Source organism: Sarcophilus harrisii, chromosome 2 (assembly GCF_902635505.1).
Source record: "Sarcophilus harrisii chromosome 2, mSarHar1.11, whole genome shotgun sequence".
NCBI classification, from domain to species: Eukaryota; Metazoa; Chordata; class Mammalia; order Dasyuromorphia; family Dasyuridae; genus Sarcophilus; species Sarcophilus harrisii.
The window spans coordinates 418,520,272-418,548,175 of record NC_045427.1 but is presented as its reverse complement, the minus strand read 5'-3'; the positions used below and the strand labels follow the sequence as shown (position 1 = coordinate 418,548,175).

The following is a 27,904-nucleotide window of genomic DNA, read 5'->3' as shown; positions in this document are numbered from 1 at the left end:
GATTACAAGATTTCATGCTTCCATCTCTGTCACACTTACTATCTGGAAAAACTGAGGTGACAGAAGGGATCTGGCAAAAGCAGAAAGGTTAGAAACCCCTGGTTAGCCTTAACTTATTGGATCTGGGACTCATTTGAGGGCAGTATGGATCAGCCCAGATATGATAATAATAAATTATAAAGGCTGATATTTCTATGACAATTTAAGGTATATGAAGCATTTTTCAAATATTATTTTATTTTATTGTCAAAACAACCCTGGGAGGTAGATACTATTATTATCCCCATTTTATCAATGAGTAAACTGAAGCAGATGAGTGATTTATCACACAGCTAGGAAGTTTCTGAAGTCATAGTTAAACTTAGATCTTCCTAGCTCTAGGTTCAGTACTCTATCCTCTAGCTGCTTTCTTCTAGAAATAACCAGGAATCAGAGATCAGACTAATCCTAATGAATGATGTGGGCAATTGAGGCAAGCAGACAATATTTGGAAATCCAAACAGGACAACAAGTAGCAGTTTAAGCAGATGACTGGTTGTCAGAAAGGTCTGTCAATGGGCTCAGGTGGGTGTTCCAATAGATGGGCATACTATCTGATCCAGTGCAACCACCTATAGACAGTGATGTGGTCAAACCCAAAGAAGTATCTATACTAAAACATTTGTGAAGCAAGTCATGACACATTGCTGACTGGATTCACTCTTATTTCACGCCATGACAAGGCACTGTCCTCCAACCTTCTCTGCCTTTCTCCTCCTTAAGCTGTTTCTACTAGCTAATCCTCAGTCCCTGAACCACCCCCACTATCTTCCTTCTCTCTTCTTACATTCCTGAATTGTTAGCTGAGGAAAGTCATAAATCATGCTGATGGGGTCCGTTAAAATTCATGCTGTCTAACATCAACTGGGCACAGTCTAATGGATGAAAATCATTTATTTATCTCTAATTGACTTTTCATCACATTCCCTGTGGAAGCTGTTCTCAACCTTCTCTATAAGCCCTCAATTCACTCTCTCAGCAATGACCTTGCATTTTCCTGAGAAGATGGAAGGTATCCCTCATGGGCTCTCTTATTTTTCCTCTACCAATCAAAGCCTCTGTATGTCATCATTCCCCACCATGTCTGCTTCTCTCTCCAATCTCAGAGAATGAGGATTTTTTCCTTTGCCAAGGCTAACTGCTTTATTTATATCCTTGATCCCATCCCTTCTGACCTCTCTGGGACCTTGCTTCATTGATTATTCCATTTTTCTCATCATCAGTTCCTTGTCTACTAGATTCTTTCCTCCTTTCCTCCTACAAACTTGGGCAAGTCTCTGCTATTTTTAAGACAAAAACAAAACAACCACCACTGCAAAAAGACAGCTTTAACCATGATATCCTATTACATTTGAGAGACAGACTAGTATAGGAAAAAGAATGCTGGATTTAAAATCAAAAGAGTTGTTTAGTAATTCCAACTCTTCATGACCCTCAGAACCATAGCAAGACAACACTGTCCATGAGGTGTTTTTTTCTGGCAAAGATACTGCTATGATTCACCATTTCCTTCTCTAGTGAATTAAGATAAATAGGGTTAAGTGACTTACCCCAGGGTCATACAGCTACTAAGTTTTCTGAAGCCACATTTGAACTCTGGTCTTCTTGACTACAGGCCCAGAGTTCTATCCACTAAACCATCCAGCTGCTTAGAATCAAAATCTGCCCAAATCCTGCCACTGATACTCAACAGTTATTGAATATAAATAGCAATCATTCCCAGATTTATTTATTTAGATTTTTTTGGACTAGATGAAAGAGGAGATTCTTTGCTTCAATTGCTACTTCACTTTAATCAATGAATGGGTGCAGTTTCAGTCAAATGGAGACCTGATAAAGATCTTAGTTTAAGAAGGTCAAGGTTTCCCAGTGCATCCAGGGCCACCTCCAGTTGTCCTGGTCTGTATCTGGCTACTAGACCCAGAGGCTCTGGAGAGAAAAGTAAGGCAGGTGACTTGGCATAGCCCTCCCTCACTTAAATCCAATTCACTTGTATGTCCTAGCATTACTTCTTCAATTGTCATGGTCCTCTTGGAGGATGAAGGACAAATAACAACAACAAACAGTTATGCCACTACTGGCATGGGGCTTTGGTCCCTTAGCCTCAGGTTGCTTATCAGCAAAATTGGGGAAATCAGAAGATTTTGGATTTTGCACTAGAAGAGACTTCAGAGGTCATCTGGTTAAATCCTGTGACTTTACAGGTGAGGAAAGGATGGTGGAATTACTTCATAAAGATCAGACAAGTAGGAAGCTTCAGAGTTTCGAACTCAGGCAACTTATTGCCCACAGTATTGTCTCTTGTAATGGCTATTCTACCTGCCTCTTGTAATGGCTATTATACCTGCCTCACAAACTTTCTTGTGATCAGTTGAGAGAATTACCTATAATCATATAATCATTACCTAAATCATTTAAGCTTTTTATTTTCAAAACATATGCATAAATAGTTTCAGTATTTACCCTTGCAAAGCCTTGTGTTGGTTATCTCTTTGATATAGTAGGTAGGAGAGAATAAAAAGAAATAACATTTATTATGCTCCTACTATGTGCCAAGCACCATGCTAACAGCTTTATGTATACCGTTTCACTTGGTCCTCACCACCTCCCTGGGAGGTGGGTGCTATTATTTCACAGATGAAGAAACTGAGATAAGCAGAGATAATGTGACTTGTCTAGGATCACATAGCTAGGAAGTGTCTTAGGCTGGATTTCAGTGCAGGTCTTGTTGTGGAAATGTTTTGCAGAACTGCATATGTATATAGTGAGTATCCTGTTTCTTGCCATCTCAGTGAGTAGGAGAAGGTGGGGAGGAGAATCTGGAACTGAAAAGAATTTAAAACTAAAAAAATCGATTCATTTCTTCTTGATGGCAAACAGTGCAGCTATCTCAAGTACTAGGAAGCATCTGATTGATGCTGGCTAAATTAATTGAGCTGTTCATTTGATTAGAGAATCAGGATGGTATGGGGGAAAGAACACTGGATGGTAGTGAGGAAAGCTGAGTTCTAGTGTCTCCTACTAACTGCGACTGGAGGCAAACTCCTTAACGTGTCTGAGGCTCAGCTTCCTCCTCATCTATGAAATGGAGATAATAACCCCTGAACTGGCTGCCTTACAGGATCATGGAGAGGTTCCTATAAAATAATGGAAATGCTTTGTAAATTGCAAATTAATACACACACATAGAAAGAGTCAGACAAAGAGATAGAGACAGAGAGGCTCATAGAGAGACTGACAGAGGCAGACAGACAGAGACAGAGAGAGATAGTCAGAAAGAGACAGAGACAGAGAGAGAAAGAGTAGCAGGGGGGAGAGAGGGAGAAAGTTGTTTCTGTTTCCATAGTCCTGGGGGTGCTTTGCGGGGAGTGTGAAAATATGGTGACAAACTCCAGCAACACCTTTATTCTTTGTCCTTTAAACATTCAGTTTTATTTATGCTACCAGCTTCACAGAACCCCTCATCTCCCCAATCCCCCCCAAAAGCCAGGTAGTATTTCTCAAGGTTCTCTTTACTGTCGTGACATTGATGTTCTGACTACCCATCCCCAAGTCCTTAAGAATGCCCAGTGTGTCCACCTGCCAACTCCTCTGCAGTCCTGTCAGGTCTCCCTGCTCAGCTCCAGCTCCCCAGAGCCCCTGCCCATGATGACCTATGAAGATAAATCACATATTTTCCCCACTGGTTGTTACTGAAGTGCTTCTATTATTGCCGACGTCGGTGAAAATGGAAGTTATTAAAAATGTGGCATGAAAGCCCTGGGGGCCTATGGAAGCCCCTCGGGGCCTGTGGCTGAGATGGGGTTTGGATTGGAGTTCAGTGTAATTGCTCATAAATCTTAGCACTAGTGATTTGCAGTCACCTCCTGATGGGCTATTCCTCACTGGCCACCAAATCCCTGCTAATCCTGACCTCGTGTTTTCCCGTCAGCTGAAATTCAAAAACATGCATGTAAACAGAGATGCTCCTCAGGCAAGGTGACCTTGCTGCTGTAAGGAGTTGCTTGGAAATTGACTCCACTTGGAAATATGCTATAAATCAGGCCTTTATCGATAGTGTGCTTATGGGCAGGCTATTAGATCCTGGGCAAAGGAGGCATGTCTTCCTCCCCCACTTGCAGTGTTTTGTCTGTGGAATATTTCTGACATGTTGTGATTAACACTCTCTGAACCACTAGTCCAGGGATCTTCTCAAAAAATATGAAAAAGAGCATTTCTCCCCAGGGACCTGATGTGACAGTAAAAATCTTCTTCACTCAGTCTTCTTAAGTCTCCCCATATCCTGAATCCACAATCATCCCAGGACAAGAAAAAAATTCCTTTTCATTCTTAATAGGTCATCCCATTAGGTGACATTTTAATAGGTCACTCAAATTAATGATGTATTTTTTGATATTTATTGTGTTAGGGAGCACTGTGTTAGGCATCTGGGGTAGACAATTGAATAAAATGCAATCCCTCACCTCAAGGAATTCAAGATCTAGTATTGAAGATAAAATTCAAGAAACCATAACCCACCATCCCTCTTCAATTCAATCTTTAGGAAACTGCCAAAATGATCTCTCCAAAGTCTACATCTGTCCATGTTACCTTTCTGCTGAAAAATCTTCAGTGAATCCTTCTTGGCTAGAGGGACAAATACAAATTTGTCACACTGCCATTTAAGGCCCTACATAGCTTGGCTAAGACCCACTTACTCAAAATTATTTCACCCTACACTGTGAGCTGGTAAATATGGTGGGAGGAAATTTTGGATGAAAAGAGGCCATCCCAGAAGATATTGACAGATCATCAGTGAAACTGAAATGGCCCAACTGTTCTAGTTTTCACTTTGGCTTTATGTAAAAGGGACTGAACCATACATAGTCTTTGACCTTGTAATCCTACTTCCAAATACATGTGCCAAGGAAATAGGAGACAAAAACAAAGGGCCAATCTATGCCAAAATATCAGTAGTAGCTACTCTGGCAGGAAAGAATTGTAAGCAAAGTAGAAGCTTCCCTACTGAAGAGCAACAAAGAATCCTGACATATGAAAGTAATGAAATATCCCTTTTTGCTGTTCAGTCATCTCAGACTGTCTCCATTTGGGGTCTTCTTGGCAAACATACTGGAGTGGTTTGTCATTTCCTTCTCCAGCTCATTTGACAGATGAGGAAACTGAGGAAAATAAGGATAAGTGACTTGTCCAGGGTCACACAGCCAGTAAGTGTCTGAGACCAGGTGACTCCCTGACTCCAGACCAGGCACTCTATCCACTGAGCCACCTAGCTGGAATATGATTAGGCAACAAGAAAATCCAAATATGAAATGCAGAGAAAAGTCAGAAAAGGCTTCACAGAATCATGTGAATCATATAAAAAATGACTATAGCACTGGAAATGAATATGTCACTAAAAAAGAAGCTGGACTTTGAGTCATAGAAAAACCATCAATGGCCTCAGAAATGATAAAATGAAATATTTCTCCCTCCTCATATTAGAGTTGGGGAAATACTAGAAGAAATACTAGAGAGGAAATACTGGGTACATGTATCCTGCACAGTCTGTCTGATATGCTTTTGTTTAATTGGCTTTGTTACAAAAAGATATTTGAGGATGGAGGAGCAGATAATGACATGTTAAGACAAAATACTGAACGTTTTTGAGACTTTGTTTTTAAGTGAAGGTGTCAGAAAGTTCTTTGAGCTCCTCAAGCCATCCTGATAACATTTTCAAATAGGGAGCTATTTCCTTGATGGATGCCTTACTTTGCAAGGTGGAATATGGCAAAGGTTCTTCTACATTTCAACCAATTTGGACTCCTAACTGTTGCTGATCTTTTTTGTTATTATTACCCTTGTATCTTCATAATCTCCCTTCATGTATCCATTTACTGACCTCCTTTTCCTCCTTCTGAGCCAACTCGGGAATAATTTCCTTTCTGAAGTGCCTTCCCTGATTTTCCCAGCTGAAGATTCTCTCTCCCTTTCTAGAATCACAATAGAGTATTGTCTTGATATCTCTGTTTTAGCCTCCCCATACTCTACCTGGTATTATACTTATTTCTACTCTCCCACATTGGATTGTAAGCTTCTTGAGGGCATAAGTTTTCATTTATGTATCCCTGCCTTGCATAGAGTACCTGTATCTCACAGTGGTATTTTATAAATGTTTGCTGCATTGTATGTAATGGAAAACAGAGAATAATAAATTCTGTGATATGGGCACAGATAGTGCTCTATAAATTCAAAGGAAAGAGGAACCACTTCTAGTTGGAGAGAATCAAGGGAAGCTTTATGAAGAAAATATGATGGGTTGTTAAATTTCTTTTTCAATGAAAAAATATTTTTCTTCCCTTCCTATTCCTCTCCTCCAAATAAAAGAAATGTAAGTCTTTTCTAAGAAGTATACATAGTCAATCAAAACAAATTCCTCTGTTGGCTTTGTCAAAAACAATTTGTGTCTCATTCTGTATCTTTAAGTTCATCATTTTTCTGTTGAGTTGTGGGGAACATGAGGAGTTGAGACTTAATCTTTCCATTGTCCCTTCCTACTATACAAGATTTAACATATCTGAAATCCTGTTATAAACTCCCTTGGATAAAGAAATCCATGGTAGGCTTATCAAATTTGTAGATGATACATGGCCAACCCCTTCACTTAGAATTTATTTCCTTTTTACCGCTGCCTCCAAGAGTCCCCTTTTTTTCAGATGATACTCAGGCACAACCTTTCCTGATTCCCTCAAACACTAGTGCCTTCCCTCCCAAACTACCTGGTATTTAACTGCTTTGTGTATATAGCATCACACACACATACACACTATATGTGTGCTGTATGTATTTTAGATGTACATAATTATTGTTTCCACCATTAGAATGAAAACTCATTATTTCTGAAAATAGTTTCATTCTCTTTGCTTTTATTCCCAGTGGTATAGTCCAGTGGTATCTAGTAGTTAATAGATTAATTAATTGACGGGATGGCTAACTCAGTGAAAGATGGAATCAGAATTCTTGAGAGGCTAGAGTATCAGGCCAAATTTAATATGGTTAGATATAAAGTCTTACAGATAGCTAGGTAGCACAGTGTATAGAAATACTACACCTGGAGTCAGAAAGACTTCTCTTCCTATCTTCCCGAGTTGAAATTTGGTCTCAGACATTTGCAAACTCTGTGACTCTGGGCAAATCACTTAATCCTATAAAGATGGCCTAGTTGCACCAGATCTAAAATTATATTATAAAGCAGAGGTCATCAAAACCATTTGGTACTGGGTAAGAAATAGAGAAGTTGATCAGTGGAATAGGTTAGGTTCATAGAACAAAATAGTCAATGACTATAGCAATCTAGTACTCAACAAACCCAAAGACCCCAACTTTTGGGATAAGAATTCACTATTTGACAAAAACTTCTGGGAAAATTGGAAACCAGTATGGCAGAAAGTGGGCATAGACCCACACCTAACACCGTACATCAAGATCAAGTCAAAATGGGTTCATGATCTAGACATAAAGAATGATATTATAAACAAAGAAGAACATAGGATAGCTTATCTCTCAGATTTGTAGAGGAAGAAGGAATTTGTGACCAAAGAAGAAGTAGAGATCATTATTGATCACAAAATAGATAATTTTGATTATATTAAGTTAAAAGGTTTTTGTACAAATAATAATGCAGACAAAATTAGAAGGAAAGCAATAAACTGGGAAAACATTTTTACATCCAAAGGATCTGATAAAGGCCTCATTTCCAAAATATATAAAGAATGTATAATAGTTCAAGCCCTTCCCCAATTGATAAACAGTCAAAGGATATCAACAGATAATTTTCAAATGAAGAAATTGAAACTATTTGTAGTCACATGAAAAGGTGTTTCAAATCACTATTGATCAGAGAAATGCAAATTAAGACAACTCTGAGATACCACTACACACCTGTCAGATTGGCTAAGATGACAGGAAAAGATAATGACCAATGTTGGAGGGGATGTGGGAAAATTGGGACACTGATGCATTGTTGGTGGAGTTGTGAACGGATCCAAACATTCTGGAGAGCAATTTGGAACTATGCTCAAAAAGTTATCAAACTGTGCATACCCTGTGATCAAGCAGTGTTTCTACTGGGCTTATATCCCAAAGATATCTTAAAGGAGGGAAAGGGATCTGTATGTGCAAGAATGTTTGTGGCAGCCCTGTTTGTAGTGGCAAGAAACTGGAAACTGAATGGATGCCCATCAGTTGGAGAATGGTTGAGTAAATTGTGGTATATGAATGTTATGGAATATTATTGTTCTGTAAGAAATGTCCAGCAGGATGATTTCAGAGAGGGTTGGAGAGACCTACATGAGCTGATGTTGAGTGAAATGAGCAGAGCCAGGAGATCATTGTACACAGCAACAACAAGACTATATGATGATCAGTTCTAATGGATGTAGCTCTCCAACAATGAAATGATTCAAACCAATTCCACTTGTTCAGTGATAAAGAGAGCCATCTGTACCCAGAGAGAGAACCGTGGAAACAGAGTGTAGAACACAACATAGCATTCTCACTCTCTCTGTTGTTAATTTGCTTGCCTTTTGTTTTCTTTCTCAGTTTTTTTTCCTTCCTTCTTGATCTGATTTTTCTTGTGCAGCCTATCTGTTTACATATATTGGATCTAACATGTATTTTAACATATTTAACATGTATTGGACTACCTGCCAGCTAGGGGAAGGGGTGGGGAGAAAGAGGAGAAAATTTGGAACAAAAGATTTTCTAAGGGTCAATGTTGGAAATTACCCATGCATTTGTTTTGTAAGTAAAAACTTTAATTAAAAAAATCCTGTTTGTCTTAGTTTCCTTATCTGTAAGATGAGCTGGAGAATGAAATGGCAAACTACACTATCTCTTCCAAGAAAACCCCAAATGGGGTTACAAAGAGTCGGACATAATTGAAAAATGACTGAACAATAAAATCTTTCACTTAGATTTTTAAAAAAATCATTCTAAATATAGAATGACAGAGAGACATGGCCAGGCAGTACTTTGTTCACAATTAATCATCACACAATCCTGCTGTTACTATGTACAGTGTTCTCTTGGTTCTGCTCACTTTACTCAGCATTGTTCATATAAGTCTTTCCAGACTTTTCTTAAATCAGCCAGAATTTTTCTTTTCTTTTTCTTTCTTTCTTTTTTCTTGCTGAGGAATTGGGGTTAAGTGACTTGCCCAGAGTCACATAACTAAAAAGTGTTAAGTGTCTGAGACCAAACTTGAACTCAGGTCTTCCTGACTTCAGGGCTGGTGCTCTAAGCATTCTATCCACCTAGCTGCCTCATCAGTCAGAATTTTCAGAAAAGATCTTAAAGTTTAATGGACTACCAGTTCAATACAAGTCAGGATTGTGATATCTGAACCAAGAAAGGTAATTAAACCAAGTGTCTAGAACTAGGGTGATAATAATATCCTTGTCCTAATCAGACTAAATCTAGAATATTACATTCAGATATCTGGGTACTGCATTTCACTAAAGACACTGATAAATAAAAAACCTTCTGAAGAGAGCTTTCAGTTCATGATATCTGAAGACTGATTAAAGGACCTGGGGATGCTTAGCCATGAAAAGAAAAGACTTGAGTGGAAGGGCAGGTATGTGATAGTTATATTTAAGTATTTGAAAAGTTGTCTTGGAGAAAAGAAATTGAGTTTGTTTCTTTGGGCCCCAATAGGCAAAATTAATTAGTAATTGGTATAAGTCGCGAAGATGTAAGTTTAGGCTTGATATGAGGAAATATTTCCTAACCATTAAAGTCATCAGAAAGTATGTTAGGCACCAAGCAAAGGCTTTGTGATCCCTCTTTGGGTATGTTGGGAAAAGTAAGGTTTTCCTATTCAAGAATGAAACATGGCCTGGAGGAGACTATAAAGATCCTTTAGCTGGTGGAAATATCCACAAACCATTTTTAAATGTAATTGGGAAATACATATAAAAGAAAAAATTAAAATTCAGTAAGACACGGGTAATGTTAATATGTGGTTTTCTAAGTCAATATGCATAGATCCTTGTGTATGATTTAGTGGCCCCATTTTCTAATTGAGTTTGACATTTCTGCTCTAGTCTAACCCCTCTGAGAAAACTTCAGTCTAGAGAAGTAAAGACTTCTCCAAGATTATTTAAGTATTGAGAGAGGGAGCCAGAATTTGAATCTAGGTCTTCTGACTCTAAATTCAGCATACTTTCCATTGTATACACCGCTTTCTAGATGAGTGGACTTGGACTGTGTACTTAATCTCTTCTGAGGTCTCTTTTAACTTTGAAATGCTGTGATTCTGAATGAATTTTTCGGTATTGACTATTCCAGAATTCTAAGGAGTGACCATGGACTTCCTTCCTCAAGTGGAAATATAATTTCCTCACTCTTCCATCCCCCACAAAAACACCCTGCTTGTCAGGGAATACCTTAGAAAGGGGGTGATGGTCTAGGCTATCATTCAGTCTGATAGAAAATCTCTGGTTGCATCAGAAAGATCTGTGAATGAGAAGTCATTGCTGTGGACTTCACCTAGCATCACCAATGAATCACTAGTGTTTATGTCATTACACATGCATGAGAATTATGGTTTCATTGGTGTGGGAAACTTTCAATGTGGAAACACTCCATTAGTGCAAGTAAGCATTTGGTTCGTAACTAATAATCTTAGAAAAATACCTGGGGAATTGGGGTTAGGTGATTACCCTAATGATCATGGTAAAAAAAAATGCTCATTTCTATACTGCTCTAAAGTTTAAAAATAGTTACTTCCAAATGATCTTGTGAAGTGAGAAGTAAACATTGCTAAAAGGCCTTTCTGCTCTGGTTCCAATTTCCTTTTCTGACTCAGTTTCATATGACTTTCCTTCATGCATTCTACAGTTTAGCCATGATGGACTTTTAGATATTTCTCAAGCTTGACATTATCTCTAGCTCCATTCATTTGTATAAGGTGTCCCTTGTGTCTAGAATCCACTCCCCCTTCTTAACTTCCTCTCAGAATCCTTATCTTCCTTCAAGGCTCAGCTTAGATATCTCTTTCTCTGTAAAGCCTTCCCTGACCACCTCCCACTCAATATCTTTCTTCCCTCAAATTTCCTTATATTTACTTACCTGTGTATATGTTCATATTAGCAGAGTTCTAGAACTGGAGGATAACTCAGAAAGTATCTAGTTCAATTTCTCCACTTGTCTTTATCTTATAAATGAGGAAATCAAGTCCCTCTGAGATTAAATGACCTATTCAACATCATACAAATGACACAATATCAGAAGCAAGATCTGAACATAGATTGTTGGACTCCACCTTGAGGTGCTGTTCTCCCTGCTCTGCCATGCTGCTCCCTTAGTTTAATGTAAATTCACTGGAGAAACAGCCTATTTTCATTTCTTAATGAGTATATCTTGTAAATAATATGCACTTAATTAATGTTTAAAATAAATTGAATCCAGCTGGAAGTATTGGAGCTCAGATTTTGAACCCAGGTATGCTGATTCAAGTCCAACCCTCTTGTTATTACTTCATGTTTCTTGAAAGCATGTGGCTTCCTTCTTTCCTATTATGGCCTGCTGTGGGAACATTTCCCTAGAGAAACTTTTATTTTTTATCCAGATCATCCACTTGTCAGGTTGAGAGATGGTAGCTCAGTGGTTCCTGCTGATAGACAATGTCATTTGGCAGAGAGGCCTGGCCCAAGGGTCTCTCAGTAGATTTCTCTGTTTTGTGTTTCCTCCAGTGTTGCAGGTAAATTGGACTTGCTCTTCATTCACTGACTGAGGTTACAGAAGTCATTTCTATCAGTGCTGTTGAATCTTGTTTTAGAAAATTGAACTGGGCTCATAATGAAAAAAGCCTCTAAATGAGAACTCTCGGATAATGCTTAGTGTGAGATTGGGGAGGAAGGAAGGAACCTTTCTGGAAGCAAAGATTATTAGATCAGAAATATTTTACCCTTCCTTCCTTTCTTCCTTCCTTCCTTCCTTCCTTCCTTCCTTCCTTCCTTCCTTCCTTCCTTCCTTCCTTCCTTCCTTTCTCCCTTCCTCCCTTCCTTCCTTCCTCCCTTCCTCCCTCCTTCCCTTTTTTCCTTCCTTCTTCTCTCCTTCCCTCTTTCCCTCCCTTCCTTCTTTCCTCCCTCCCTCCCTCCTTTTCCTCCTCCTCTTCCTTCTCCTCTTTTCCTTTCTCCCCCTTCTCTTCCTCCTCCTTTTTCTTCTTCTTCTTTTCTCTGTCTCCTCTCCCTCTCTCTCTTTCTCTCTCTGCAATATGGAAATGTTTTCCATGTATAATAAGTATCCTTCCTTCTTTTCTTCTTCCCTCCCTCCTTTTCCCCCTCTATCCCTACTTTCTCCTCTCTCTCTCTCTCTCTCTCTCTCTCTCTCTCTCTCTCTCTCTCTCTCTCTTTCTCTCTCTCTCTCCCTCTTTCCCTCCCTCCCTCCCTCCCTCCCTCTCCAATTTGGCTAATGTAGAAATGTGCATATAATGAAGTATCCTTCCTTTCTTCCTTCCTTTCTTTCTACCTTCCTTCTTCTCTCCCTCCTTTTTCCTTCTCTTCCTCCTTTCCTCCCTCCCTCCTTCTCCTTCTCCTTCCTTCTTTCCTTCTTCCCTTTCTCCTTATCTTCCTTCCTTCCTTTCTTCCAGCTTCATGTACTTAAAAAAATTTAATAGTATTTTATTTTTTCCAATTACCTGTAAAAATAGCTTTCAGCATTCATCTTTGTAAGATTTTGAGCTTTGAATTTATCTCCTCCCTCCCCAAGACAGTGAGCAATCTGATATAGGTTATACATGTACAATCACGTTAAAAAATATTTCCATATTAGTTGTGTTGTGAAAGAAGATTCAGAACAAAAGGGAAAAACCACAGGAAAGAAAAAAAAAGTGAAAATAAGGGGCAACTAAGTAGTGCAGTGGATACAGCATCAGTCCTGAAGTCAGGAGGACCTGAGTTCAAATTTGGTCTCAGATACTTAACATGTCCTAGCTATGCAACCCTAGGCAAGTCACTTAACCACAATTGCCTCAGCAAAAAAAAAAAGGGGGGGGGGAAATAGTATGCTTAGATCTATATTCAGACTCCATAGTTCTTTCTCTGACTGTGGTCAGCATTTTCTATCACTCCCTGATGGATGAGCATCCCCTCAATTTCCAGTTCTTTGCTACCACAACAAGAACTTCTATAAATATTTTTCCTATTTTATGATCTCTGGGATACAGACCCAATAGTGAGATTGCTAGATCAAAAGGTATGCACAGTTTTATAGCTCTTTGGGTATAGTTCCAAATTGCTCTTCAAAATGACTGGATCAATTCACAACCCCACTAACAATGTATTAGTGTTCCAATTTTCTTACATCTTCTCCAACATTTATCATTTTCCTTTTCTATCATGTTATCCAATATAGGTTTTGTTTTTATTTGCATTCCTCTAATTAGTAGTAATTTAGAGCTCTATGAACTTAAAATTTTTTAAATTTGTTTTGCTTTATTACTGACTTTTATTCTCTATATCATGTTCATTTCTGAATCTAGCCCTCTCACCCTTCCTTACCTAATAAATAAAGAATAAAAAAAGAATATGGCATATATAACACCTCATATCCATAGGCCCCTCTCTTTCCAAGGAAAGAATTAGAAGTGCTTTTCCTTTCTCCTCCTATATTATGATTATATGATATTCAGTTTTATTTTGTTCTTTTCTTTGATATTGTTCAGATCTTGGTGTATATAACTTCTCTGGTTTTACTTAGATCATCTTGCATCATCAGTTCATAGTCTTCCCATGCTTCTTTGAATTTCTCATGTTTATCATTTCTTATGATACAATAATATTTCATTATATTCATATACTATAATTTGTTGAGCTGTTCCCCCAAGAGATGGACATCAACTTTGTTTCCTTATCTGTCCAATGACAAAATGAATACTTTTGTCCATACCAGGCTTCTCTTTTGCTCTAATGGTATACACTGCGCTCTTTCCTGGACTGTACTATAATATAGGACATAACAAATCTGGAGTGAGAAGATTTTGTTGCGAATGCTAACTGTGCCATTTACTTGTGTGTACTTTGGCAAATCTGTTAATATCTCATCTGTTTCCTCATCTTTAAAATAAGGACATTAGCCAACATAAATTTCTTAATTTGATGAAAAATACATAAGATTACAAAGGAAATCAATTAAATTGAAATAGTTATCAGTTTTTTTCTTTAAAGTTCATAGACCAAAGTGGTCTAATCATTCTGTTTTCATTTGGAACATCACCCAATAGGTTATAGAATTGTGCATACCCTTTGACCCAGCAATACCACTTCTAGATCTGTATCTCAAAGAGACCAAAAGAAAAGGAAAAAGATCTACATGTACAAAAATATTCATCTTGTAGTAGCAAAGCATTGAAAACTAACGAGATATTCATCAGTGACAAAGGAGATAATTTCAGGAAAATTTGGAAAGACTGATATGAACTGATGCAAAGTAAAATGAGTAACAGGAGAATATTGTATACAATAATAGCAAGAATGTGCAATGATCAACAATGTAATGTTTCATAACAATTTCATGATAAAAATTGATATCCATCTTCAGATAGAGAATTGCAGATTCAATCATATATTTTCTTTCTTTCTTTCTTTCTTTTTTTTTTTTGCAACTTGCCTAATGTGGAAATATGTTTTTCATGTATAATAGGTATCATCATATACTTCTTGCCTTCTCAATGGGTGGGGGTGGGGCTGTGAGGTAATTGCATAAATTACAGTGAGTCCTGCTCAATTCTGAATCTAGTTCAGTCCCCTTTCTATTCATTATGGGTTGTGTCCAACTTCTGTCTTGTGAGAACACTTTATTCAATTATGATAATTGTGAGGAAGCTTTATTGCATTGTTTGAACCCATCCTGTATGGCTGGACAATCTCTATCTGTTGCTTAGAGACCTTTATCTAAGAACCTGTTATACTGACCAGAAACCAAGTCGGACCTGAAGATTGATGCGAGGAGTTTTCTCACAATTATTCATCTTATACGATTTGTATGTTATATTTGAAAACTGGCTCCATACTGGTCAATCAATTATTTTTTTCAGTGTTCATTTGGCTGAACACAATCACTTGAGGGGAGTGGGACACCTTTTTTTTTATTTCAGAGAATTGTACCTATGTACTCTCCCCCTCTCAATTTGGAAAGTCCCTAATCTTCTCCAATTAGAAATCAGATTACCTAATTCTGTATCCTAGTTAATTGGTTTCTTTTTAATTAATTGGCCTTATTTGATTAATTGTTTTTAATACCTAAAAATCTGTTTCACTCTGTATTCGGGGTCTTTGCACTGACTGGAAAGTCCATTGACCCATTTATCTTACCTGTTTTGCTAATTAATTGTATAGCTCCGATTGTTTCCTCAGTTATTATTAATTATCCACCAGGCTGGAGAAAGAGAATTTGGAACTGAAAATAAAGACAAGACAAGAAAACCATAAATTAACATTAAAAAGTTCACAGTTTCCAGGTTAAAAACCCCTGTGTTAGTTGAACCTGCAGGTTGTTCCTTCGAGTGCTAAACCTCCTGTGGTCCTGTGACCTTTACCCTGTCTAGTATAACGATATTCTCCATTTGGGGAATTCATTATTCCCTTTTATTGTTAGACATCATTCCCAGGACAGGCATGTTAAGTTCTCGTGTCCAAGATAGATGCCTGTAGTAGGAATGCCTTAAAGTTTTAAAGGCTGAGAGAACTAACAAGCTAGCTCTAACTCTGGCACCTATTAGGAAGAAAGTATCTCCAGTCTCCCACTTACTGCTTCTCCTCCCACTTCTTTCAGGTTGCTATTTCACAAATGAACAACTTTCATTCACGACCTACTTTCATTCCCCACTTTCCCATCAACCCTCTGTTCCTCCTGCCAGCAATAAAAGAAAACAGAAAAAGAAATCTTGCTTTTAATCCTTATTAATTAGTTCCTTTTCAGCCTAATTTGGGTGAAATTCATCCCTCAGAAGTGTAGTGGGTTAGAACATAAATACAGGATGTCCTAAAAATCTTAGTGTAGTTTTAAGCTATTAAAACTTAAATAGAATATAAGCTCCTAAAAGGCAGGGGCTATTTTGTTTTATTTTTATGTCCCCAGAATTTTAACAGTTTAGTTAACAGGATAATTTTTCACTAAGACTTTTGGGACACCCTGTATATACCTTAAAGAAGCTTATGGCCCAAGGGAAAAAAAATATGGCCCTGACTGCCAATCAGTCAAGCAATCAATCTTCTTAAGTACCAGCTATGTGTGGGCCCCTGTTCTGATCACTGAGATGGGAGGAGCAGGAAATAAATGACTTCCATTAATTCCATTTACTCATTAAGTGCCTGTTGAGAACTAGACATTTAAAATTCTGAAGGTACAAAGACAAAACAAAATAGCCCCTACTTTCTAAAACTCATATTCTGTGAGAGGAAAATAACATGAACACAGGTAAATAAACATAAAATATATAGAAATTAATTTTCTGGGGACAATGAATCTCAATAATGTTAGTAGAAGCCTTTGGGGGCTTACTGTGTAGAAGGGGAGATAAGACAGTCACATAAAGTATAAGTTTGTGATTAAGACTTGTGTGATGCACTGCAAAGGGAGCAAAATGTAGAACACAATTTATACAATCATAATCATAGGAGCAGCATTGAAAGATATCAAACATACTGACTGCTCTGAAGTGGACTTCCCTTCTGAGGGCAAAGGAATGGAGCATTTTAGACAGATGCATAATGAGGCACACATTTTTTGGTTCAGTTTTAAATTGTATTTTGTGGCAAGAGGGGGCTCTATTGGGTAATAAGAGCAGATCATTGGGAAATTAGTGGTGCTTTTTTAGATACTGGGCTAGAGGCCTTCAAGGCAGACCTGAATTTACAAGTGGTCTTCCTGGGTCCAGCCCATTATCCAGTCCAGCTGGAATAAATATACATCTTCTAGCACTCTTGGTGGACTGGGTGGCAGTGTATGGAACCCTGAATTCTAGGAACTCTAGCTGTGCCATTGTTTCCCTGTGTGGTTCACTGAAGCAGATCACAGCCCCTCCGAACTGATTTCTTTTAGGCAGAAAGAAGAGGCTGAGGTCTCTGAGTCTCTAATTTTGTGCTGGGGGAGGCCCTTGAGCATACAAATGGATTGTCACTATTGCTTGCTCTGGGGTGGAGGTTTAGTGAGTCTGGGGTGCTAACATTTGGTTTGTGAAAATGCAGAATCTTGATGTGGTGACACTTATGTCAGCCCCGAAAACATTTGTTGTTTTTGGTTTCTTACTCTTTATTTTAGTTATATTCTAAAATTAATGAAAGAAAGAAAAGAGCAGGTATCAATTCTGTAAGGTTTTCCTCTAATCCCTTCCATCTCTATTGTCCCACTGTCGGGTACCCAGCAAGCTTAGGCAGTGACTGTTTACAAATCCAGCTCTGCAAAAACTATTTGAGCAAATTCAAAATCTTGCTGCATTGGGTTTGTGCCTCTCCCTTCTTCATCTTTTCCTTCCTAGTTCCTCATCCCTAATCTACTAAATGCAGCTATGTAGAAAAACCCGAAGGGTTGAGATGCTGCTATGATACACATATAGCTCAGAAGACAAAAACCAAGTTCAAAAAGACAAATCAATTGGGAAACATTTATGACTGGGGCACAAGGGATGTGGGGGTCTAGCCTGGGGCTCCTGCTGCTGAAAAAGCACCATTTTGTGCTATTTAGCAAAGTCAGAGCTCAGGGACAGCTGCTTCTCATTTCTGAGCCAACCAGCTGCCACCTCTTCTTCCTCCATCTTCTTCCTCCTCCTCTCTTCTTCCATTCTTCGCCATCTCTTCCTTCTCCCTCTCTCCACCCATCTCCATCCTTCTCATTTCGCTTCCTCTTCTTCCTCCTCCTCCTCCTTTTCCTCCTCCTCCTCCATTTTTTCCATTCATACTTCTCCATATTCTCCCTCCTCCTCTTTCCCATCCTCCTCCTCAGTGCTCTTTCTCCTATCCCCAGAACACCTTTGTATCAATGCTAACCTGCAGGCCTGCCCTCCCCATCCTCATCCCTCTTCCAACACAAAAATGCTGCAGATCCAAGATCACTCATTCCTTTAAGAGCCTAGGACTCTGAATTTAGTTTAGGACAGGACCTCAGAACCATCCAAACCTAACTGAGACCCAGAGAGTTTCAGTAATTTGCCGGGGTCTTACAGCTAGTAAGCATCTAAATTGGGATTCAGACTCAAGTTTTTCTAACTTTAATTTCAGTGGTTTATCTCCTGTCCCATGCTGCTTTTCAGTGGACTTAAACAAGAAACTTATTTTGGCTAGGAATGTCAGCAGTTTTAAAGGAACCTCATGTGATAAAATTCAATGAGAATACCCTAAGTAGCTGAGAATATTACAACTCATACAGTTCAACCTTCTCATGGTGTAGATGAGAAAATGGAGGTACAAAAAAGGATCTTTCTGGATCCCTCCACAGGTGGAAAGAAGAATAGTATAGTAGTAAGTATTGAACTTATATTCAGGTGACCTGGCTTCAAACCCCAACTCTGACATGTTAGCCGTGTGATGTTGGGCAAGTCACACCCACTGAGCCTGTAATGTATTTATCTGTACAGTGGAGATGATGAAACTTGCACTGAAGTGATTAAGAGGAAAGTTCTTTGTGAACATGAGATGTTAAGTGACTTGGCCAAGATCCTACAGCAAGTGTCAGGCAGAACTGACTGGACCTGGAAATCAGGGATCCCATCCCCAGGACCAAACACACTGTCCCTGAACCATGGTTTCTTCTCCTTCGTACAAAATGCCCATCAGGGTATATAACAGGCTTCCCAGAGCAAGAGACTCTGAGGTCCTCGCAAGAAATCATATAATATCCCAAAGCCAAAGGAGGGCCTCAAGAAGAAAGTGGAGGCCCAGAAGTGGAGAATGTTTGTGCTAAAAGAGTGTTCCAGGTTGCATTTTTTGTAGACTGTGAAACACATGTCACTACTGGGGTTTCTGACAGGAGGCTGTCAAAAGCCAGAATGTCAGAATGTTGAGCCAGCATTCCAGAGGGACCACAATTAGATTTATACTGCCTTTACAATCCTCTGAGGATAGCTGGTGAGAGAATGATATGTTAATAGTTAAAGAAATGGGCTTGGAGTTAGGAAGACAGATTTGAATCCCACCTCATATGTGGGCCGTGGGGCCTCAAACATTCTAAGCCTCAGTTTCTATATCTGTACTTTTGAAGTGGGTAAGAATCCTCGCCCTTCAGAGTGGGTGATAGGAGCAAATGAAATTATGCTCATAAAGCACTTTGAAGACCTTGAATGATCTGCAAGCATATTATTGAATCATTATTCCAGTCATAACTGACTCTTCATGATCCCATTTATGGTCTTCTTGACAAAGATACTGGGATGATTTGCTATTTTCTTCTCCAGCTCATTTTACCAGTGAGGAAACTGAGGCAAAGAAGATTAAGTGACTTGCTTAGGATGGCACAGCTAGTAAATGTATAAGACCAGATTTGAATTCAAGAAGAGATAGAAGTTTTCCTGACTTTAGACCTGGTCTCTATCCACTGTACCACCTATTTATTGGCTATAATTATTGCAAAACATCTTTCCTTCTGTGCTCTCCTATGAATGAGCTAGAATGAGAAGTTCCTAAGTCATAGAACAATTCATTAACAGAGTGATAGAGCACAAGACTTGGAGGAATTGGATTCAAATTCTGCCTCAAACACTTATTGACTTTGTAATCCTGAGAAAATCATGTAATTTTTCTGGATCTTTGTTTCTTTATCTGTAAAAAGAGGGAGTTGGACTCAATGACTCTAAGGTCATTTCCAGCTCTAAATCTATGCTTCTAGGCTCTTATTACTGGCAGCTGAGCTTGCTGACTCTCAGGGCTTGTTTTCCAGTTTCTATTGATCCCTATAAAAATTGGTTATTTTAAAAAGCTACTTTTATGTAAATAGCCCTCAAGGTTTACAGACACCTTGCTGCTGCTGCTGCTTTGAGTAGTTTCCCAAGTCACTGCCACTGGCACTATCTGTACTTTAGGATGTGAGGAGAAGTATCATCCAGGGCTGAGTCTTGTGCCCCTTGAACCCTGGATCAGTTTGGTACCATATCAAGTGAGGGATGGTGATACACATACACTCACTGCTTGGATCTCTGGGCTACAAACCTTGGTGTTTGAAGCCAGATGTGTTATTTCTCTCTGGATCTGTCCCCTGCCAGGTGCATGGAGACTTGTTCTCATCTTTTGCTTGTGATGGATCACCATGCCAAGGATGGCATATGAACGGGTATAAAGCCTTGGCACAAATTACAGGCTTTTAAACAGGCTGCATTATCAAAAAAAAGGCTCATTGTGAGCTGAGCATTTTTTGGCAACCTGACCTGCTTGGGTAGAAGTGCTGCTGTTTCTTCATTGAGACCCCAGAGCTGCTTGATTCCTGAGTCATCAGCTTGAGATTGGCAGTCACCCCACCTCAAAACCCTCTCCTTCCCCATCCCCATCTCTGAAAAGGGAAAATAAGCCTCAGCTTCCCACTGCAGAACAATTGGTCCTTTGGAGCTTTCAAGAGGACCCTCAAAGTAAGTTTAGAACAATTAGTCCATTGGGGTTTTCAAGGTAGTCCTCAAAGGTCCTCAAAGGTAGGGCAGTATTCACTTTAACATGACAAATTTCACTTTCACAGGTTCACATCTGTCTCCTCCACTACACAAAAAATAGCCATTCATTTAAATTCAGATCCTTATCACCTCTTGTCTGGATTCTGTTATGTTTAGCTATTAGTGGATTCTCTTTTCTTTTGGTCAATTGTTAGGGGACCACAGATACCGAATGGAGCATATATTATTAGAAATATCCACTGTGTCAGTGTTGTTCAATATTTTTTCTTTAATATAAGACAAGTGGGTGTGTGCTTGTAAAGAAGGTGGCAAATTATACACCTGAAAACTACTGTGATATAAAAACAAAAGAAAAATCTTTTGAAAGGAACTTTCCATTTGAGGTGATATTACATCTACTCTCTATATATTTGTGTAAACCTATTTATGTATATATTGTCTCCTCCATTTGTGTGTGAGTGTGTATATCTGTGTGTTTTCCCCTTAGGAAAGAGTTACTGTTTTAATCTTGATAATTTACAAGGCTTTGAACTTAGCTATACAGGGAACACAAGGACAGGGGCTAATCTTTAGACTCATTAGGATTTTTAGAATCTCACTTTTAGCAGTTTCCCATAAATTTTTATTTCTTTTCTTCAACTCTTCTACAGTCTTTGTAGGCTATATATAATTCTACATTCTTATACCCTGTCTGCTGAATCTGTGTCTTCAGGACAAATATAATTGTGTTTGAAATAGATTGGACAGAGTCCTGCTAAGCTCCCTTTCATCTTTCTGATCAAAGATTTTAGGCTACCCAATCTGTGTGTCCTTTCTCCCAAAAGACCTGTGATACCCACTGAACTCCCAAATTAGGCACAGTTTGGTCTCATCCAAAGACTGCTCCTCACAAGAGGTAAAGAAATGCCTATAACTTGGGTCCCAGCTGGCTATCACCCCTCAGAAGAAGGAGTACTCCATGAGAATGTAAGCCTCTTATGGGCAGATTCTGTTCTTACTTTTTCTTTGTATCCCCAGCATTTAAAACAGTGCTTGGTACACAGTAAGTGCTTAATCATTGCTTGTGGATTAATCGGTACATTCATATAGAATTGTCCAGCAGGGAATTGAAAATGTGGGATTGTAGCTTAACAAAATGATTGGGACTGGAGATGGAGATCTCCAAGGTAATAAATGAAGTCCACACCTTCCTTGAACTGAAGTGTATTTATTATTGTGAGAGCAACAACTGGCTGTTGATGTACCTTATTGGCTCTGATAGGAAAACATTTCTCTAGTTCTGCTTTGTAGCCAGCTGCTGTGCTCTTTCTATATCTTTTCCATTCCATATTCCTTCCTCTTCAACCGGCTGTTCTCTTGGTATGACCCTAAACATGTTAGAGGTGGGGTGTCTGGCATCCCAAAGCCCAGTTCTTCCAGTCAGATTCTTGTTTGCCTTTGCTGTTTGTAGTGTGTGTGGGGGGGAGTCTCAAGCGGAGCAGGAGCCAGCTAACTCATCCCTCCCTCCTGGCACACTTTCATGTGTGCAGACACGGTTGGTGTGCTGTTGACATCCTTGGCTTTCAGGGCAGAGCATCCCACAGGGCAGATCTCGGAAAAGAGAAGGCTCTGTCTTCCTTGGGAGAATTTTAAAGGTTCCATAGGTTGGCTGGCCAAAAGAGAGATGAGCTGTTGCTTTCATGTGCTTTTCAATCTAGGAAACAACAACAGGCAACTACCTAGTCTGTATAAAAACTGGCTCAGTTCAGGGATGGCTATGCTTTGAATTACTGGAGACATTTATTTACCACCCCCCCAAAAAAAAACCCCAAACCTTTCCTTAATTATGGGGAAAAAACAAACTGTTGAGGGATGCAAGCAGAATTGTTGATAATGGTATCTAATTAAGAGTTATACCAACGGTGTAACTCTCAATAAGAGCCAGTGCTGGCATCCAGTCCAAATTGTGCAGATGCATTCACCAATGGGGTCCCCATAGTGAGTAATTGCTGCATTCAGGGGCGGCTGGGATGCTGCCTGGGAAATAAAGGACCACCACCCCTTCCTACTTGTTCCTTCTAGGCTTCAGTTTTGCATCTTGTTACCATGGAGATAATCCTCCCAAAGATGACAACCAAGCAGTGAATAGGGAAGGAATCTGAATATGCCCTGGTGCAAAAATGACCAAATGTGACTCTTTAAGAATGCAGAGAAAGATTCCAAATCATTATTTGTGGGAACCATCTCCAACCTTTTCTTTTGCTTATTCATTCGTCTGTTTGTTCAGTAGATGTGGAAGCACCCCACCTGTGCAGAGCCCTCTCCTGCGTGCTCTGGGAGAGATAGATGCATGAGACATTGGCTTTCTCTTCTAGAAGCTGAGTCTAAATGAAAGGTTATGTGTGTGTGTGTGGGGGGTTAAACATGGGCACAAGTACAAGTCAGAATGTGACTAAAGATGCAGAATGCTCTCTAGGGGCTTCAGAGGAAGAAGGGATCTGATCTAATGTAGAGGTAGATAAGGGAAGGTAATTCCTCTTAACAGCAGAGGATCCAGTTAAATTCCTCCTGTGTGCCAGGTAGTGTGCTGGACAAGGAGGTACAGAGACTAAAACGAATGCAATTCCCATCCTCAAGGTCCTAGTGGTACCAGCCCTTGGTGCAGGGGAGGGAGGTGAGTGGAACTAGACCTTGTAAGCTCTGGGGAGAGAACACAAAGGCTGTAACCAGCATAGAGAGATCATCTAGGTATTGCTTCCAGTGGACTAATCAATGGTGATCGACCAGCTGAGGAACCCTGCCATGTGGGAATGTGAGTCATTGTAGAGCAGATATTTATTTTTTGTTAGAGCTTATATTAGAGTTGAGGGAGAAGAAGGAGGAGATGGACAGAGAGAAAGGAGAGGGGTGGGGTGGGGAGAGAGAGAGGGAGGGAGACAGGAGGGAAAGGGAAGGAGGAAAAGAGGGAGAGAAGGAAAGGGAGAGATGGGAGAGAGAGACAGAGACAGAGAGAGGGAGAGAGAAAGAGACAGAGAAACAGAGAAAAGAGAGGAGAGGGGAGACGGGGGGGAGAGGGAGGAAGGAGGAGAAGGAACAAAGAGACAGAGAGAAAGATACAGAAATAGAAACAGAAACAGAGAGTGTCTCTTGAGGGAGAGGGAGAAATAAAGAGACACAGAAAGGAGATACAGAAATAGAGAGAAACAGAGAGGGTCTCTTGAGATGTTGCTTTCGTGTCCTCTTCATTCTAGGAAATAGCAACAGGCAACAATCTGCTCTGTGTTAAAACTGGCTCAGTTCAGAGATTCAGAGAGAAGAAAGGAAGGAAGCAGGGAAGGGAGGAAGGAAGATAGATCGATAGATAAACTGATAAGATAGATAGACAGACAGATAGATAATCTTGGACTTAGAATTTGATGCTAAGGGCCACTTCTTTTTCATTTGCGGGGCAAGGGATCTGGTAAATCAAATAGAGAGCTGATTCACAGACGATTATATGTGAATGGTGGTCAGTTTTCACTGGTTAGTGAAGGGGGAGGAGGGCATGTAAGGACAGAAGACTGGCTAGATATCTTGGAGGTATGTGGGATGTGGATGACTTTGAATGCCGAGCAGAATTTGGATTGTGAAACTCTGCGTGTGTGTTGGGCAGGATGGAAAGAGAGGGAGGGTTTTGAGCCATGGGAGCAGGGGACATTATCAGAGTAGAGAAGGTAGAGTTTAGCCAAGGTCAGGATCAATATGGGCTAGACTAGTTGGAGAAGACAGGTATGAAATTCTTCACATAACTAGCTTGTGTCAGGGCAAGGAAGCATTCCCACAAAACTTCTTTCTTGAGATAATGTTTCAGATCATCAGGTGACACATCAAATTGCTCAATGTCTTAGAGAGGAGGGGAAAAATTAGAACTCAGAATTTTATTTTTTTAAATCAATCTTTAAATGTTTTTACATGTAACTGGAAAAAATGAAATACTATTTAAAAGAAAAAATTATTAGGTGAGTTCCTATAAGCACATTCGTTCAATCTTATTTTCTTAAATTTTTCCTCTGCAATCACTATATGGGAAATGTCTGTGGTTCATCCTAGATCTATGTTTGCAGGAGTAGGTTCAAAGCTGAAAGCATGTTACCTTTTGAGACAATAATAGTGTATCATTCCCTTACTTGGAGGATAGGTTTCCCAAACCTATCATATTCTCCCTTTCAAATATGTTTTTGGCCAATACTGCCCTATGGGAGATAACATGATATATAATGTATTGAATAGATGGATGTGCAGGTGCAAAAGTGTTTGACTCCTTTCCTCAGATGCTTATGAGTTGTGTGACCTCTGGTGAGTCACTTAACTCCTTTCAACCTCAGTTTCCTTCTCTGTAAAATGGGGATAATAATAGCACCTTCCTTACAGGTTTATTTGAAGATAAAATGATTTCAGTGTGATATGCTTTGCAAACCTTAGGAAAAAAGCCTCCTTAAAGAGGCTTGTGATTTTTTTTAGTCATGTCCTCTTCATGACCCCACTTGGAATTTTCTTGACAAAAATACTACAGGAGTGATTTGCCATTTCCTTCTCCATTCTGTTTTATAGATGAGGAAACTGAGGCAGACAAGATTAACTGACTTGCCCAGGGTTCAGCTAGTAAAGTGTCTGAGGCCAAATTTGAACTCAGAAAATGAATCTTACTGACCCCAGGCCTGGCACTCTACTGCACAAACCTTAAAATGATATATTAATATGGACGATTATTGTTGTTGATGTTATTGTTTCACAGCCCACCTTCTAACTCATCTCCCTTGGCGTTTCAGGAAGGCATGCCCCAGACGCTGAGTGCCACAAGCATGGTGACTCCCTGTGGCTTCAGCCCCCACCTTCATTCATCTGGGGAGCAAGGAGGACTGATCTTTCAGGATGGAAACCTGAGCTCCGCATCGCTCGATGCTCTGATCCAGCACCTCATCCCTACCACAGATTACTATCCAGAAGTGAGTGATCATCTGGTGGGGAGTGGGATGATGGACACCTGTACACACATACTCACGAATCCCAGCAAGTTTTGAGGAAGTGGGGAAGAGACTTTGCATTTACTGTAGCAGAGTCAGAGAACAAGGAGAGTAGTCAGTGGCAAACAGACTCCTCTCATTTGACCCATTGTGGGGACTAATTTTTTGTGTGGAACACAAAGGGAGCATTTATGTCCTAAAGCAGTGAACCGTAGGATTATTGTATATGGGACATCTGGATGATAGGATCAAATAGCATATGTTTAGAACTGGAAAGGACCTTAAAGAACAACTAGCTCAACTGCCTCTTTTTAATAGATGAAGAAACTGAATTACAAGGAGCTGAAGTGATTTGCTCTTGATCATGCAGTAATAAGGCTGGACAAACACCAAGACAACTTCATTCTTATAAATATTATGTTTCTCCAGAAGTTGGGTGTGTGTGTGTGTACATATTTACATGTGTATGTTGAAGAGTTGGGATTTAATACCTGTGAACTAGCTGGTTCAAAAAGATCACCAAAAAGATCACGCTAGAACAGATGTTGTTTATCTCTATTGTGCAGATGGGGAAACTGAGGGGCTTAAAAAGGAGAAGTACAAATTCAGTTAACCAAAAAGCATTTACTTAGCACTTACTATGTGCCAAGCTCTATACTAAGTTCTGGGGATGCAAAGAATAGTATCTGTCCTCAAAAGACCTCACACTGTAATAGAAGAGGGGACAATGTATAAAAACATGATATATACAGACCAAGTAGATGGGAGGTGATTTCACAGGGGAAGACACTAGCAGGGAGGGGAACCAGGAAATGCCTTCTATGTAAGGTGAGGTTTTAGCTAAGAACTTAAAGGAATCTATGGAAAGCAAGGCCCTGGAAAGGGCCTCACATTAGCTAGCCCACCCTCTTCATTTTAAAGATGACAAAGCTAGTGCTTTGTCAGACAGATTAAATTACCTGCTTCTGGTTATACAGGTAGTGAGTGGCAAAGCCAAGATTTGAACTCAAGTACTCTGGGTTCAGTTATTCAGTTCTCATTCCACAGTATCCTGCTGCCTTTTAAGTGATTTATCTTGGGTCACATAGTAAATGGGAGGAGAACCAGTTCATCTGATTGCCAAACTGGTTCTCTCTCCTCTGTACTACATTGTGGAAATCCTGTAGGGTTGTGGTGCTTAGCTTTGCAGGGAAGAAAAAGGAAGAAGTGGAGTCGCTTGGGCAACTTGACCATGGTGGGGGGAGAGAGAGTTTAGCCATCCCTCACTCTGGTCCTCTGTGGAGGAAAGGGAGTAGAATCAGAGAAAGAAGGGGAATCAAGAGGAGGGAGAAGTAAAAATGGGAAATAAATCTTCCCGATTTACATAAACTGATACCGAGCGAAACAAGCAGAACTAGGAATACATTGTACACAATAACAGTTAAAATGTACCATAATCAACTATGAAAAACTTGGTTTTCAGTAGTTCAGTGATCCAAAGCAATTCCAATAGAATTTGGACTGAAAATGCCATCTTCATCCAGAAAAGGAACTAAGAATACTGTATGTAAATCAACACATGCTATGTTCACTTCTTTTTTGTTTTTTAAAAAAAATCTCTCCCATGGTTTTTCCCTGTTGCTCTGATTTTTCTTTTCTAACATGATTCATAAAGCAATGTGTATTAAAATAAGTAAATTTATAAGAATAGAAAAAAAATAAAAGGAATCAGAGCATAAAAAAGGAAACAAATTTTCCCCTTCCCAAGTGAGAGACCTGTTTGTAACTGTGTCTTTCTACTCCTTCTCAGAAAGCCTACATCTTCACCTTTCTGCTGAGTTCCAGACTCTTCATCGAGCCCCATGAGCTCTTGGCCCGAGTCTGTCACCAATGCATTGAACAGCAGAGACTGGATGAACCTGTGCTGGACAAGGTGAGCTGGTCTAGAGCTAGCCTGGGCTCTAAGCAGACTTGGGAAGCTCTTGAAGCTAGCCTGAAAGCCTCTACTACTCATCAGTTGTGTCATCAGGATGCCTCTAATTTATTCCCTCTTGTGAGTGGTATTGATCACAAATCCACAAAATTGGGCAATTGGACGGGACTTAGTGGCCCTCTGGTTCATCCCATAAAACATATGAAGATCCTTCCTTCTGGCTCCAGATGCTTTCATTCCTAAGGAAGGGGCTCTCCCAGCCCAGAAAGAAGTATGTTGACCTCCAGGAGATAGTTAATGCTCCCTTTCCCTCCTTCTTCTCTAAGCGGGTTTTCATGT

General features: G+C 39.6%; 1 protein-coding gene across 8 annotated transcripts in view; it reads left to right on the top strand.

Annotated features, from left to right (window-relative positions):
- RASGEF1C (RasGEF domain family member 1C) overlaps window positions 1-27,904 on the top strand; it is a 186,953-nt gene that overhangs the window by 84,730 nt on the left and 74,319 nt on the right. For all 8 annotated transcript variants that reach the window (XM_031953806.1, XM_031953807.1, XM_031953805.1 and 5 more), the window contains 2 exons: window positions 25,459-25,635; window positions 27,443-27,565. In XM_031953806.1, coding sequence (XP_031809666.1) covers window positions 25,465-25,635; window positions 27,443-27,565 — 294 coding nt within the window. In that variant the 5' untranslated portion in view covers window positions 25,459-25,464. The remainder of the gene's footprint in view (window positions 1-25,458; window positions 25,636-27,442; window positions 27,566-27,904) is intronic.